The sequence below is a fragment of the Plectropomus leopardus genome, chromosome 5 (genome assembly GCF_026936395.1).
Source record: "Plectropomus leopardus strain MGB_pleo_1.0 chromosome 5, ASM2693639v1, whole genome shotgun sequence".
Lineage (NCBI taxonomy): Eukaryota > Metazoa > Chordata > Actinopteri > Perciformes > Serranidae > Plectropomus > Plectropomus leopardus.
In genome coordinates this window covers 16,675,120-16,691,035 of record NC_142180.1, presented here as the reverse complement: position 1 = coordinate 16,691,035, position 15,916 = coordinate 16,675,120, and the positions used below count along the sequence as shown (strand labels likewise).

The window sequence follows — 15,916 nt, the reverse complement described above, 5'->3', positions numbered from 1 at the left end:
CCAAAACAAAGTGCCTCCAGCCACGGCTGTCGCTGGAGGCATAAAAAGCCATTTCAAACTTGCTTCATATTACCGAAGTATTTCTGCCACAACAGAGTGGTGTACGAGCACTGCGTAAGACTCAACAAAACTCTCTGTGTGGTAAAGTACACTAAAACACCAGCGGAGTCAAACTAACGATGAGTCAAAGAGAAATACAAATTTTATTTGTTGCAAAAGAAAACACAGTACAGGGCGACAGCGCCGGTATACCATGCAATCAAGTATTACACGTGTGCTTGTGTCATGCAGCATGCACTGAACAGAAGAGTCCACAGGAGAACACATGCACATGTACAACAGTTTGACCTGCCAGTTTGTTCTTTTAGAGTACGTTTAACACCAGCTGAGATTCTCGTCTTTGTTGACCTCTACTGGCTGAAGTTGTTCTGTATTTTTTTTTTTTTTTTTTTAACCTTATACTATGACATCACTGCTCTTTATTGTTTAAGGTGCTAAACACACTTGTAGCTTTCCACCAGTAGAGATCAATAAAGCACTAACTACATTCATATAAGAAACCAGGTTATGCGGATAAAACAGATATACATGCACTGCAAAAAAGATTTGTTCCAAATCAAGTTGGAAGTCCTTTACTTTGCGACTTGCACAAATAGTTTTAAATTCCGAGTTTTAGCTTGTCAAACTTGTATACTATTATTTTATTTACATAAACGTACCTCTAGAATAATGTTTCATGTTTTTATATTCATCCCTCTGCAGCATTAATTTCCCCCTGCCATCTCTTTCATGTGAATGTGTGTAAAAAAAACCCCAAAAAAACAAAAAACATTACAAGTGTGTACGTGGCTGAGATTTTTTGCAGTAGCAGCAACAATCGGATCAGGAAACTGATTTTCTAGATGCCGTCCCTTAAGTGTATGTAAAACACTAAACGCTTCTCAGCTTGGTGCTAAATTACTCTCTCTGAACAGTTTCAAAAGAATACAACAAAAACAGATATGTTACTTCTATGAGTGTCGTTTTCTTTCATGGTATCAAAGAGGATAGTTTCATCATGTACAGCCACAGGATATAAAATGTTTGTACAGTACGTAGCATGTTTGTTCGTTGTAAACAATTCTGTCAGATTGCAAAAATAACCGAGCCATTCAGCGGCGCAATCTCCCCGTGCTGTTTACGGACACGACTGCATCCTGTAAAAGGTCATCGTCATGAGATTTAAGGAGGAAGAGTGGCTCACCGGTAACTAACACATCAACAACTCTGATGCTTTAGAAACAGAAGACTAGGGAGAAGGTCGGTACAAAAAGCCAGCAACAGTCACTGACAAATAATACGATTAACCTCCAAACTCGGGAAGCACATCAGAAAAACAGCCCACTCCATCAAATCAGACTTCCCAAAGTCCTGGTGCACACACACATTAAGAATTATCCACATCCTTGTTATCAAAATATACATCAATATTTGTACAATACAAAGACATAAAAACATTTGTTCAAAGAAGCCCTGGGTTTGGATTCAACGTAAGGGTTTCCCTCTGCCGTCAACATTCATTTACAAAATATGTCAAAATACGTTAGTGCACTTTCCCCCTCGATGTAAACATCACTACACAGTATATTAAGTAGGAACACGGTTTTGTAGGCGTGGTGTCTCTTACATGCTTGTGAAAAACGAAGACGAAAGCTACAGTTTCAGGAAAAAATAATCGGAAAAAAAAATACACAAAGACTGACCACTTTTCCAGGTACAAAATGTCTCATAAGAAAAAGAAATAGCAAAATGGTTTAAATAAAAACATATTTCCCCAAAGATAGAGACTCTTATTTGGCTGTTCAGTGTTTTTCCTGTAAATTGCATGCATCGAGCAGAACAGCGAGACATGGAGCCATGCTGAATCTATTTCCAGATGTCACAAACTGAGCAGGAAATAACAAAAACTACATTTGAGATACCTCTACGATATGGCATCACACTAATTATACATCAAGTTTTCAAAAAGCAGAGGGTACCGTGTTCTGTAACATCCAGGACTTTGTCCCTGACTTCCATTTTTCATGATACGTCAAGACTGCAATAGCAGTGGAAGAAAAACAATTCTTTTAACCTTCACGTCAAGTTGAGATAACAAACAAATGATTTCAACTGAAATTTCAAAGATATGGCTTAGAAGATGCTGCACTGATATGATGGCACGCAATACCCTTTTTGATCCGCCTTCATCATGTCTTCATAACAGATTGTACTTTAAAGTCAAACTTGGACAGTGTCGGTGTGAAACATTACCCTGCACTGACTGGATCCACATCTAAGAAAAACAAAGCTGTGACCATCAATTCACACTGCAAGGAACATGGTCAACAAGTCAATGGAGGAACATTTTTTTCTTGCAAATTTGATGAAGCAACATTGGCCACACAAGTTATGTTTTCATGACTATCTTCTGTCAAATTCAGCGCTGCTTCTGTCTCCGCGTAATGTGAACAACAGTTTTGTTTGTCGTGTGCAAAGTGAAAGATGTCCAGCTCTGCAAAGCTTCCCATTTCTCAACAACTTTCAAACTGGAGCAGTTTAGTTTTTGCTGCAGCTTCAATGTTTTCTTGTAGAGTGTGGTGCCAAAACGAAGCGGCAAAAAATAATAAATCTGTATTGTAGTTGTATACTGTAGACAAAACTGCTGACAACTGACAACAAAATAACATATCAACCATGTTGCTCACAGTGTGACTCAAAGGCCATTCTTAGGTTTATGGAGATGGATATAATCGCAGTATGACACTACTGAAAGCTGCACTGTTCAGATCTAAACTGACACTGAAAAAAAAGACCTCTCGTACCTTTTGGTCCTACAACAGTTATGCCCAGCATTATCAAATGACTCTGTACTGTGACAATTTATTTAAAAAATAGACATTTATACAAAAAACAATCCAGTCAAAAGACATATAACTACATTTTATGGATACAAAAATGTTAAGCCTTGGCTTTTCAACCAATGAGAACTTCCCTCTTTCCCTGTTACTAACTCATCATACTTTACAAATGTAATAAATAAGACAGTAATGTCTGCAATGCCTTCAGGCAAATATTTACCATTAAAAAATTCAAGTAAAATCTTCTCCTGCCTTCCGTCAGCCGGACAAGTTTGTAAATGAGTTTACAACCTTTGAAAGGCTCGAGAGAAACGATATGAGCGGCATGAGCGCAGTGGTGAGTTGTCACTTTCTCAGATGCACTTTCTGTGGAGCTTCCTCTCTGCACTCGGTCGTCTCTGCTGCTGGCCCCACCACAGGAGCAGAGGAGGTGGTTTCTGCTGCCTGACTGCAGCTGCTGTCAGCCAGAGGACGTCCTGCCTGTTGTGGCTGAGGTGAAGTGACGCTCACCTCGAGCTCAGTTGTCTCTGTGGTTTCTTCTCCATCTGAACACGGCTCCCACTCATCCTGCTCGCTCTCTGTTGAGCCCTGCACAGCGATCTGGGGTACCAGTGTGAACCTCCTCACCACTGGCACCTCCAGCTCCACCTCCACGCTGGTTTGGGGTTGAGTGACCATCCAGGCCGTCCTGTCCTGCTGCTGCTGATGGTGTTGTGTTTGGGTTGCTGGAGATGTGGTGGTCGCTGTTGCCGTGGTGCTCGTTTTCTCCTCTGGCTCGTCAAAGCTCACCTCCTGCACCGCCTCCTGTTTCTTAAAGGAGTCTCTCCGCTCTGATAGGTTGAGCTTTCGCATCACGACCAGCTGTTCCGATCGTTCAATCCCAGAGTCTCTCAGCCTCTGGCTGCCCATGTATCCCCCAAGCCTGCTGAGATCTGCTCCAATGTAGGGGCCTCCACAGGCGCCCTCTGCCTCTGAGTCACCCAGCAGGTCTGCGTCACCGTAAAACGGCACTTCCAGCGTGTGCCTGCGGGGAGTGTAAGACTTCTTGTCAGCATGATACACACCAGACAGCTTCTCAGCTGACTGAACCCTCTTCAGAAGAGGAGACCGAGGTGGCTCTGCACTGCGGGGCCGGACAATGTGTCTAACAATGGTGGGCGGGGACAGGGTTTTGCCATGGTAGCCGTGAAATGTTTTGGCAAAGCCTGACAGCGGAGAAGGAGAGCGCTGTGGAGAAAGAGGCTGGGTGGAGGACGAGGAGGAGTTGCAGGCCAGAGGCGAGGGGGGAATGTTGCTGGTTGATTTCCGGCGGCCCACCTTGGTGTAGCGCTGCGTGCTGAGTTTGGAGCCCAGGCCGTGTAGAGAACTGGGCCGGATGTGTGCAGCCGGGGAACTGGGAGAGCTGGAGCAAGGAGACGTGCTCTGAGGAGAGTTATTATCTGGGAAACAGAGGAAAAAGTGCTTTCAAAGACTGCACATCACAAATTGCAAAACCTCAATATTTAAGCAGTTTTACACACAGCTATCTGTGAATGTTATGAGAGCAACAATGTAACTATAAAGCCTGTAGTGAACCCTGGTTTTCAGAGCTAACATCAAGAACCACAAGAACCATTCAACTTCATCATGAATGGTTCTGAAGCCACACTGAGCTCACCAAACGCCTGATGGTCGGGTGCGGGGCTCCGGCAGGGTGTGGAGGGGCCAGGGGAGAGGCTGTGTGTCGGGGAGCCTGGAAGACTCTCGCTGGAGGAAACTGAGTGGTGGAGACCTGAGTTGAAGCTGCGACTGCTGTGCATCACTGTACTCTGCTTGGACAGCTTCTTCAAGATGCTTCTTCGCCTGGAGGAGGAAGACCAAGAGTCAGAAGACTGATATTATGTCGTTCAGTGAATTAAGCTCTGACACCAAGTTTTTGTTGCCCTGCAGTGTATTTAAGAAACTACATTACTTCACAACATCAGCATGCATTGAACCAATGCACCAAACTGATTACTTCCTACTAATATGAGTATATGCAAGTGTTTGGTATAAATCACCAGTAAGTCCATAAAGCTACACTGACAAATGTATAGGTGGAAAATATTCACAAGTACAATGGAAAATAATGCTTCAATTCAATGCAAGTAATACTAATACTAAATTGCTAGTAAACATCACTAACAGTGTGTAACACTAGAGGGAGACAGAGGCTTTTGAAGGTTAGTTTCTGACACCATCCAACAGTTGCCAACCTCCCGCAGCAAACAAAGGATGAGTAACACTGCAGATCTGAGAGGGCTGAAAAAAAACCAAACCTCGGATTCTCACCTGTCGTAATTATCCCTCCTCTTGCTCTTCTTGCTGCGACGAGCCATCTTGCCTTTGTGTTTTGTCTTTCGAGCTGGACCCACTTTGATTGATGTGTTCTCAAGTGCTATGGTCTGAAGCGCCACCTTGCTGCCACTCTGCACATTTCACAGGGAGGAAACAATTTGTTTGTGTCAAGTGCCAAAAAAAAAAGCAACCTGAACTGCAAATTGAAAACCTGCCCCTGCAGTCTAAAGGAGCTGCGGTACCTTAAGAAGCAGTTCTATCATCTCAGGGTGGACAAGGCCCTGGACAGACTCTCCGTTCACGTGGGTGATGAGGTCTCCAGTGCGGAGACCTGCCTGGTAAGCCGGGCTGCCCTCCTCCACACTCTGTTAAAACAGCAACACAGTGAGTGTGAGGAGAGGAGTTAAGTTGAGCATTACATAACCACCTTTTTATACCTCTCTCTTCTGTCATCATAATAAAGCACTTGACTTGACATGGCGACATGACATTTAAAACGCCTGGGGACTAGTTAAAGCTGTGCTAGGCAGACAATAGTTTTAAGTCTTTTAAGTGATACCCACCGACACCATGTGATGCACTGTGTAAACATCACTGTCACCCATGTAGACCCGGATGGCCTGCAGGGTGAAGCCGTACTTCTTCCCTGAGGTGTGGATGACAATAGGAGGCTTCAGGCTGCCAGGGCTGAGCGACAGGTCCCGGCTGGGGGAGGAGTCACGGGACGAAGGATTGGAGGACAGAGAGCGAGGGGAGATGGGACTGGGCTGGAGGCCGCCAGGCGAGTCATCTGGAACAAACACAGGGTCATTTTTTTCTCAATATAAGAAATATAAGTTGTTGCACTATAAACAGAATGCCAATAGAGCCATGAACTGACCAAAGACATATACTCATATACATAGCTAGTTATAGTTAATTAGTTATAGATGTTGAGTTATTGTCGGCTATTTGACAATTCGATCTGAGGAGCCTGATTCGCCTGCCAACATCACAGTCAGATTGTGCAGTGGTGGGAAAATGTGGTTATGAAACACAGGATGATTCCACTCGGCTGTATGGGGGTGCTGATTGTCTGATCTTGCATAGAATTGCTTGGTTTCTCCCAATAAATCGTGATATATAACCTATTTTGGTATAAATGTATTAATCGGAGCACTCGCAGAGCACTAATTATTTTTTGAGTTTATAAACAACTGTCAAAATCATCAGGGGAGGCGTGTAGAAACAGCTGTTTACATCTTGCATCTCTCTCTAATGTCATAAGTTCTATTTGCAACCACAAAAAGCAAGCAGGCTAAGAAACCAACTAAGTGATGTGTTCTGTCTGACTTTCTATTGATCTCCTCCTCTCCTTTTCAGTAGGATGGACCGCAGCGCACCTACACGCGCACCTCCAGCAGACAACAAATGGTGCTGGATGCAACACGTCCTCTTATCAAATCAATTCTTATGCCAAGTCAAGAGGAAAAATTATTTAACTTGGTAAGTTAGCTCTTTTGTTTTTTTTTCTTTTTTCTTTTTTTCTTCTCGGGGTAGTGCATTGATAAACATTACGTAATATGCCCACATTAGCTGGGAGGCTAGTTTTCAACCCTAGCCAGGTGTGAGTATGGTGGCCTAAAATTAAGTAAAAGGTTTGACAAGACTTGACTGCATACATACAAATATGTAAATTATAGGTTGGGGAAACTACTACAGTACAGCCTCTTTCATTATTATGTTCTAAATATAGCCATGTTTTCTCTGTAATTACAAATATTAGAAGATATGACACACGTAGATTTTGTTGGTTCATGTTAGTATGTGTAGCACTAATGTTTCATTATCACACTAATTCTGTCCTCTGCTGTACATTGAGGCTTAGATAATAACCTTCTGTACCTGTAGTGATGATGAGAGACAGGGCTGAGACGGAGGCTGACTTGGGAACCTTCCCTCCACAGGGGAGTCTCTGTCTGTCCGGCGTCTCCAGCTGGTTACCAAAGCGTCGAGGGCCGGCCGGGTCTTTGGGGGACGAGTGTTTGGCCCCGGTGCTGTTGCTGCGAATCCTGATCCTCCGCAGGTTTGACACAACCACCTCAGCTGCAGCATTAAGGTAAACAACATGTAAACATGCTCATGCCCCTAATAGAAGCACTGATACATGTTGTGAACAGAAATGACCAAAACGTATCAGTCTGGATTTACCTTCATCATCAGTGGAGAGGGCAAAGCGTGGCATCGTCTCCAGGCTGTGGGTGCTGCTCATCACCAGAGGACTGGTGCTCCTCTCAGACTGGGAGGAGCTGGAGGAGGCCCGAGGGCGAAGGCTACAAAACAGCCAGAGACCAGATGAACGGGTAAATCAAATGGTACAAGAGTCCAAGAGATCACACAGCACCGCTACAACATTGTGTTTTAACTGCTTGCTGCTTTTTTTCCACAGACACGAGATGATGCTAATAGGGCAGGTTACATTTTTTGGCAAAAGCAAAATCAACAAAAAGTCTTAAGATGAAAGCACATTAAAAAGCTACAGTGTGATGAGAATAAAAGCAGCTTATGATACACAGTATGACACGTCTTACACCTGTGCTGACCTGGCCATGCGTCCGGCATTTCTGCGCTCTGCACTGCCCTCTGCTGGGATCGGAGAGGGACTCAGTCCTCCCACGTCTACTCGGTCCTCCTTGTCCTCGCTGTGGCTGCGGTCAGAGGAGAAGCTCAGGTTGGACGGTGTTGCCAGATGTTCTGTGCTGCTGTAAACCTGAGAAGGTTGAGCAGGAGAGAGGGTGTGAATAAGAGAGCAGAGCTGAGTATTGAAGAGCTTTCAGATGATGTAATGCACACTAGAGACCCTCCACTTATTGGCAATTACTGTGGTATCTCAACAGCAGACGCAACACAGTGGGGCCGCTTGGCGATAGTTACCATCTACTCAGTTTTGTCACAGCATGACTTCTTCAATTACATTAAATTATTCCTTATAACATTCAAATACTAAAGAAAACATTATAAATATCCACAGCTTTTTGAACCTCGAAAGCTCATGTCTTCCGACACATGGTGCCCATACCTTGCTGAAGCGATGTGACCAGGAGGCAAACTGTCTGATTTCCAAAGATGACTCTTCATCATTGGTTTCTTCATCCTCATCAGACGCCAAATGATGGTAGCGCTCAGAACGAGCTGAAAACAGTAACAAGAAAAGACACATTTACTGCCACACTAGTAGATACAGTATTTTTGTATAATGTATTTTAAATATGGGAGAAAATTCAATGTTTAAGCCTGAAGTCAGGATGGAACCTACTATCGAAGTAGCTGGTGTCGTCCTCCGCCTCCAGCTGAGGGATGAATTCAGCTTTCTGCCTCAGGAGTCCATTCCAGTCCAAACCCTGGAAGAAGGGATGCTGTTTGACCTCTGCAGCACCTCCTGCAACCACACAGTTTTAACAGCCAATCAATCACTGGATAAACCTTTTAAAAAATTGTGACATCAATAAAACTCAGGAGATAAAATGTATTTAAGTCATGGCCTAATATTAATTGAATTCCTTTTGATAAATAGGGGATTTATATTTATGTCTTTCACTTACAATACCTCCAAAATGCATTTACTTCCATATTAAAAATGTATCATGCCATTTTTTAATCATTGTATCATATATACTAAAAGAAGTCTATTAATACAATTCATCTTCTTGGAGGAAGTCACCATTTTAATTTCCCTTCTGCTACAAAATTGTATTATTGAGAGAAAACACCCTAATTTTTCAGTGTCAGTGCGGTTACATAGACATGAATAACCTGTTTATGAGGCTTATCCTGGTTATGATCATATTCAGAATATGAAGTTTACATGAGCACAGAGAAATCAGATTATTCATATTCCGTGTATACATCCCATTTTCTTTGTGGTACTCAAGCTAGCATATTCAGGTTTCTCATAAACAAAATATGGCGTTTACATGCAAACTTTCTACTACTCTTTCATTGAGAGCATCGCCACATTCTCCATAACCTGCTGGTTTTATTCAATCAGCCTCCAGAACAGAAACCGTCTGGAGAGCATCGTTAGAGTCTGCTCCAAGATCACTGGACTAGCAATAAGAACTCTTTCCTCATTCTGCAAACAGTCAGGCTAGCAAACCGAATCCTGCAGGATCCCTCTCACGCTCTCCATGCTGCATTTGAGTGGCTCCCCTCGGGACGACGTCTCCGCTGCCCAGGCTGCAGGACACAGAGGAGGAGAGCAACCTTTGTCTCCAAGGCTGTTCTCCTCCTCAATTCCTCCTAACCCCCCTCTCCCTCCTCCACACACAAACCACACGGACTTTCAAAGTTGTGGAAGAGCTCCTCTCAGTCGCACCTTATCACTGAACTCTATGATCCTTTATTACTGTAAAATTGTACATACAGACATATTTTATTCTTATTGTATTTTTGTCTATAACAGTCACACACGCCACACAAAATACATACACACAACATACACACAAACATACACACACACATACAAACATACACATACACACACACACCTTACAATACACACACACGCACAAACATACACACCATGTGCACACACACGCCACACGGACTTTCAAGCTGTGAAATTGTTTTTGAGCACAATTACCTCCTTTACATGCACCTTATTATTATTATTATATTATTATTATACTTTATTCACCTATATACTGTATATACACAAATATTTAAATTATCTTTATTTTGATTTCTATTTTTTCTCTCCTTCTTACTTTCAGCTTGACCTTATTGCTTGTCATGCTGCTCTGTGTGCCTTGAATTGCCCCCTGGGGACAAATAAAGTTTTTTGAATTTGAATTTGATAAACAGAAGAGTCAATTGGGTTGCAAAAACCCAATCATAAACAGATTATTCATGTCCATGTAAACATACTCAGACTGTAACAAAAACTATCAGCAGTTTTTTAAAATGTGATATTTCGCAGTGATAAGAGTAGTACCAGTTCCTAGTCGGTCTAAAGGACTCTGTCTGAGCAAGCGGGTGATCAGATCCTGGGCATCATTTGGTAAGGCGTCGTCTCCTTCTGGCCAAATGATTTCATCTGCAAAAAAAAAAAAAAATGTGAAAAACAAAAGATAAAGAAAAGCAAATATTTGTAATTTAAATATAATCTCTATTTATTTCCACATCTTGGCCTTTGACAAATAACACAACATAATTTTATGTGCAAGAAAAAAATTTGATGCAATTTTATCAAGTTGTGAATTAATGCTTACAAAGATTTTGTGCAAAATTTGAAAATTAGTGTCTCTCTTTTGCGTCTTATTTTGACACTCACCGCTGACAACTTGTCCAAAAAGCTCTTCAGGTGTGTCTCCAAAGAACGGAACACAGCCAACCAGGAATTCATAGAGAATGACCCCCATCGCCCACCAGTCCACTGGCTTCCCATAACCCTGCCTGAGGATCACTTCCGGGGCGATGTACTCCGGAGTGCCACACACCTGCACAAGCAAACCCACACAGGTGAGCTGAGGAGCACCGAAACAACTGCTTCCATTATCAGCAGTGTTATTTGTCTTGTATGCAAAAAGATGTTTTGTCTGTTACATTCAAAACAGTCTCACCTGTTTGTCTACAAACTCTCTTGTGTCTTTCTCCATGTGACCCTCGTACAGGTTGGTGGTCATGTTCATCAGGCCAATTTTGGACAGGCCAAAATCTGTCAGCTTGATGTGGCCCATCGATGTAATTAACAAACTGTTGGGTAGAAAAAGACAAAACAAAAAAATAAAGTGAGGGGGACATGAAAAATAATCTGAACTCTCTGGGTGTCTCATCACACAGCAGATCATGTCTGTTTAGTAATTTAATGATGTTTAATTTAATGTATACACACAGACAGTGCTGGTCCATGCAAACCCTTAAAACAGGAGTGAAATGAGTTTGTTGTCTCACTTGTCGGGTTTGAGATCCCGATGCACAATGCCATAGTTGTGAAGGTACTCCAGAGCCAGGACTGTTTCAGCAAAGTACAACCTTGTCATTTCTACAGGCAGTGGGCCCATGTTCTTGAGCAGGTTTGCACAATCTCCACCTTAATAAAACAGAAAAAGAGAAAATCTTTGTATTTATTTTCATTTTGTTTACCTGGACTTATTATTTCTTATTTATAGTTCTACCATTACCACTTAGTGTGAGATGCTCTGGATAAAATAGGTAGTTCCTTTGCAGTAGTCTTACCTTCCACATACTCCATGACCATGCAGAGGTGACGCCGTGTCTCAAAAGAGCAGAACATGGAGACAACAAAGGGGTTCTCTGCAAAGGTCAAGATGTCTCGCTCCACAAAAGCCTGCTGGATCTGGTTCCTCAGGACCAGGTTCTGACGATTTATCTTTTTCATGGCAAACCGTTGACGGGTCTCCTTGTGACGGACCAGATACACAGCCCTATAAAGAACCACATGAGCCACATTAGACATACAATCTTCTACAGTAAAAAGACCTCAGGAAAACTTTAGGGGATAATCTTATGAAAACAATGGCAGAGACAGGTTTAAGTTTAGGCCTATGTCTAACTGACTCTAACTTTCAGGTCTGATATTTCAGATTCCCTTCCCTTATTCAAGTTCATCCGAATACAGCATAGACAGGACACCTCTGCCTGCAGTTGCCCCTGCTGTGTCATGATCAAACCATGGCCATTCAAGCCGAAGAGGATGATTTGAGCGGATGAGGATGAGGATGATTTCTCACATGGGACACTGAAGGTGAGTGCAGCCTTTCTACTCTGAAACTGTCAAGACACTCCTTGTCTTTATTAAGCCATGGTCACAGAATTAGGCAGCATGCTGCTGCATAATTAGCAGAAAACCACTGTGTCGATAATCTGAATGTTTGATCAAAAGGAGGAAATTAGCTTCTGACAAGTTAATTATATATAATGAATGAATCTAATGAAGCTGCTATGGTTTGCTTAAAAGGTTTCATGAACTTCTAGCATGAAACAGATTTTATAGGAATCCTTTAGCGATGTAATTACTAACCCAGAGGGGCCTTTACAATTGTTTTTAATCTTAAATGTTTTTGTAGCTGTTAGAAGAGCAAGAAAGAGCAAGCAAAGCTGAAGCAATGGCCCTTTCTTCTTACCCGTAAGCTCCATTACTAATGAGTTTGATTGTTTCAAAATCACCCTCAAAAGGTTTCCTTCGAGTCGGTGTCAGCGTCTGTGGGGCCTTATTCTAGAGAGGAAGCAGAAACATGATGCTAGTGGCTGTTTGTGGGCACATTCACAACACAACACAGCTGAAGCAATACTGTTAACAACATCATTACAGTGTAAATAATGTCACACAAGTCCTGTTCTGCACTCTGCTACATGAAGTATACTGCGGGCCAGCTTATAGTCCAAATACTGAACACATAGTTTTTATTTTGTCCAAATATATGAATTTGTGACTGGGGCAACATAAGTAAAATCTTCTTAATTTGTATTTCAGAGCAGTTTTGAGTAAAACTTTGACCTTCAACATGTCTTCCTTTTCATGGCCCACCAAACAAGAGGGAAAGCCTACATTTAAAAAATCAAATGCCCCGAGACACATTTAGCACTCAGTGGTGACTAAAACCTATTTAAAACAAGAGACATGTTAGAATAAAAAATGTGTTTGGATTTCATCAATTCTTTAAATTTGCTATCTTAAACCATAATCTCTTCTATTTTCAAAAACTGTACGTGCTAAGAGGTAAACAGTAAGAGTAAAAGTAAAAGATTACCTCCACGTTACCATCTGGTTCTGCTGACACTGTGTGACTGGCATCATAGTGTTCAAGCTGAACCATTTCTAGAAACAAGAGAGAGAGATAGAGATACTGTTACTGCAAAAACACTCTCTGCTGCACTCTACTCATTACTCTACTTATTTCACACAGATAAGCCCGGATCAGACAGAGCACGTTAAGCAGGCTTTTTGTAATTGTTTTCAATGAGAATGATGCACCTCATATTTTGTAGGAGTGAGCTTAAGCAGAAAAACCTGGAAATGGAAAATCCCCTGACATCATCATCGTTTTTTCCCAATTTACCAGTTTGATGGATTGAGAGGCGGGGCTTCTGTGATGGCAATGATTAACGCATGGTGGAGGTAGAAATGCTGGGTAAAAAAATCCCAACCAAAAATCCCACCAAAATCTTTTTCCTCAAGTACTTTTTAACACTTTACCAATTTAAAATGAGCCTTGAACCGACCATTATCCAGGCAAGACTCCAGGACCAGCTGGTGGTACTCCCTGTGATTTCTCCTCTTTCTGAGGGTCTCTTAAACCCACACAGATCTCAGTTTGCCTGTGTTCAACATACTACTTGGGGACAGCCTCTCATCCTAAATCATAGCAAGTGCCCTCTCTGTCCTTTTATTAATGCAGATTTAAGGTACAAATCTGTGAGTTTACTTTACAGCAAAGCAGCAGTTAAGCTAAGGACAGGTGATGTGAGGGCTGCCTCAAATGAACAAAAAAATAAAGACAAAGCAAGCTGCAAAAAGCACACTGCTTGACTGGGGATGGCTTCAACTAAAAGGACGATGCGCAGGTTGCAAAACATGCTCTATCTGATCTGTGCCTTAGGACCTTTTTGGTGAACTTGATATCCTGTTAGACCATCTGAGAGATGTCATGTGTTGTAATTATTATTAAGCTGTGCAAAAACTGGTTCCTACAGGCTGGTTATGTAACAGTAAAACAACCAACTGAAAACCTGAATTTCAGGCCACAGAGGCGTGACCAGACTGGCCGAGAACTCCTTTACCTTCTAATGGATCCCGCGTCAGACCCAGCTGGCTGATGATGTAGCGTGGGATGTCCGTCTTGATTCCTTGGCCGACTTTAGCGTGACCTTCTGCTGCCTCCAGTAAGTGATAAAACTCTTCCGGGTCAAACTCCTGTCAACAGCATTCAAGTCTCATTAAAAAGTCAAAAGCATGAGTTTAATCTGTATCAGTGGCATAGGTCAAAGTCAAGTGCAACCTTTAAGATATTCAGCTTTTGATTTACTGGAAGGAGTTATCCCAATGACTGGATGACAAACAACAATCCTAATCAGTAATCAGTGTAATCCGAAGTTGTGACTTGATTACTGAAGTTGAGATTTTAAGTCAAAACAAACACAGTAAATGTCAGACATGCTCAGATTTTTGCAAGTAAGCAACTGATTGTCAGCATCAAGAGGGTTAGCATTTTAAACCACAGGGTTTTGACAGTTTTTTTAGGCCTATCACTGTTAAAAACCTGACAGCAATTCCATTTGCATTATCTGACAATAAATTTAAAGAAAACATAAAAACTGACATGAATATACTTGTTGTATTGTTGGTCTCCGAGTTATTTCAAGGGTAAATTTACCCACCTTACAATGAAAAATTAGACTGTAGTGGTATTAGGCGATGCAGAAATTTTGGTTTCATCTACTGCTGAACCTTTCTTCAACCACATTAATACAAAGGAAGTAAATGGAATTTGAATTGCTCAAAGCATTAGAAAAATCATTTAAACTCTCTACAATATGTGTTTTGCAGAGACAATGTCTGAATTGCTTTGTATATCCACCGATCTCACTGACAAGTGGAAACATTTATCTACTAACAGGGAAACATAGTGAAAGTTTAGTAATATTGTCTTCCTTCAAGGATAATCAGCTTCATATCCTGGTGGCACACATCCACTTTTAAAGAAAGAATTAAGGTCAGAATCTCATGTCGGTCCTACTTTGACTTCTACTTGCTTCAATCAAATTAATCCCATTTTCAATTAGGAAGAGATTTTCTTCAGCTTACCAGACACTCGAGTAGGCGAGCCGGCCGAGAGATTATGATGAGGATCTTCCTCACCAGCTGGATGATGACGGTCACCTCCTCGCTTTCAGAACGCTCGTAGGCCTGCAGAACAGCATGGGAGCAGGGGTTTAAGGAAAGTGTATTTATGCAACCAACTGGCTCTTCACAATACAACCAAGAGAAGATGAAACACAACAACTCAAACTAAAATTCACACTTTAAAATCTGTAAAAAAAAATCTAAAAAAGTAAATAGGAATAGATGATAATGAAAAAGTGACTGAGCTATAATTTAAAAAGATGAAGTACACCACATTTGTAAGAAATCTTTGTGTGTTTTTTTGAAAGCTAAAAAAAATGCGAACACACAAAAAGTTTGGGCCGTGGGTAATTGATTGGGGGGCGGGCACTTCTTCCACCCCTAAAAAAAGATTATAGCAGAGGCACTGCTTGGTACTGAAACAGGAAGTATAAATATACAAAACGCAGTGTGTTCAAAGCAGATGTGTACTGCATTTCGAGAAACATGAAAACAGACATTGCCTGACAAATGCGTCAGAGAAGACATCATTTTAAACCAAGAGGAATTATTAGAGTAATCACTGGGTGGGTGGGTGGAGCCTAAATGAATCATGCACGGCCTTTCTCGTGGACCAGAGCGATGGTGTGTATGAGTAAAACGCTGGCTGGTACCACTCTCAAGTGTCTGTCAAAGAAAAGGCTACAGTCAGCAGCCAGTTAGCTTAGTTTAGCATAAGGACCAGAAACAGCTGGCCTGGCTTTGTCCAGGTAACAGAAATCCACCCATCAGCATTTCTAAAATGTCAAACTTTTCCTTTAACTTTGTAAAAAGTAGGGAAATTCTTCACAATTTATCTCCCTGATACACTAAAGTATAAACCAGGACTTGTCAACTG

At 41.8% G+C, this 15,916-nt stretch overlaps 1 protein-coding gene across 3 annotated transcripts in view; it reads right to left on the bottom strand.

Annotated features, from left to right (window-relative positions):
* Nucleotides 1-184: 184 nt before the first annotated feature.
* The window catches only part of mast3b (microtubule associated serine/threonine kinase 3b), a 41,147-nt gene continuing 25,415 nt past the window's right edge, over nucleotides 185-15,916 (bottom strand). For all 3 annotated transcript variants that reach the window (XM_042515531.2, XM_042515538.2, XM_042515545.2), the window contains 19 exons: nucleotides 15,001-15,102; nucleotides 13,977-14,109; nucleotides 12,947-13,014; nucleotides 12,320-12,411; nucleotides 11,412-11,620; nucleotides 11,127-11,265; nucleotides 10,796-10,928; nucleotides 10,507-10,672; nucleotides 10,168-10,269; nucleotides 8,491-8,613; nucleotides 8,254-8,366; nucleotides 7,778-7,944; nucleotides 7,386-7,507; nucleotides 7,080-7,280; nucleotides 5,759-5,985; nucleotides 5,438-5,560; nucleotides 5,190-5,326; nucleotides 4,537-4,721; nucleotides 185-4,318 (listed from right to left, as the gene is read on the bottom strand). In XM_042515531.2, coding sequence (XP_042371465.2) covers nucleotides 3,225-4,318; nucleotides 4,537-4,721; nucleotides 5,190-5,326; nucleotides 5,438-5,560; nucleotides 5,759-5,985; nucleotides 7,080-7,280; nucleotides 7,386-7,507; nucleotides 7,778-7,944; nucleotides 8,254-8,366; nucleotides 8,491-8,613; nucleotides 10,168-10,269; nucleotides 10,507-10,672; nucleotides 10,796-10,928; nucleotides 11,127-11,265; nucleotides 11,412-11,620; nucleotides 12,320-12,411; nucleotides 12,947-13,014; nucleotides 13,977-14,109; nucleotides 15,001-15,102 — 3,636 coding nt within the window. In that variant the 3' untranslated portion in view covers nucleotides 185-3,224. The remainder of the gene's footprint in view (nucleotides 4,319-4,536; nucleotides 4,722-5,189; nucleotides 5,327-5,437; nucleotides 5,561-5,758; nucleotides 5,986-7,079; nucleotides 7,281-7,385; nucleotides 7,508-7,777; nucleotides 7,945-8,253; nucleotides 8,367-8,490; nucleotides 8,614-10,167; nucleotides 10,270-10,506; nucleotides 10,673-10,795; nucleotides 10,929-11,126; nucleotides 11,266-11,411; nucleotides 11,621-12,319; nucleotides 12,412-12,946; nucleotides 13,015-13,976; nucleotides 14,110-15,000; nucleotides 15,103-15,916) is intronic.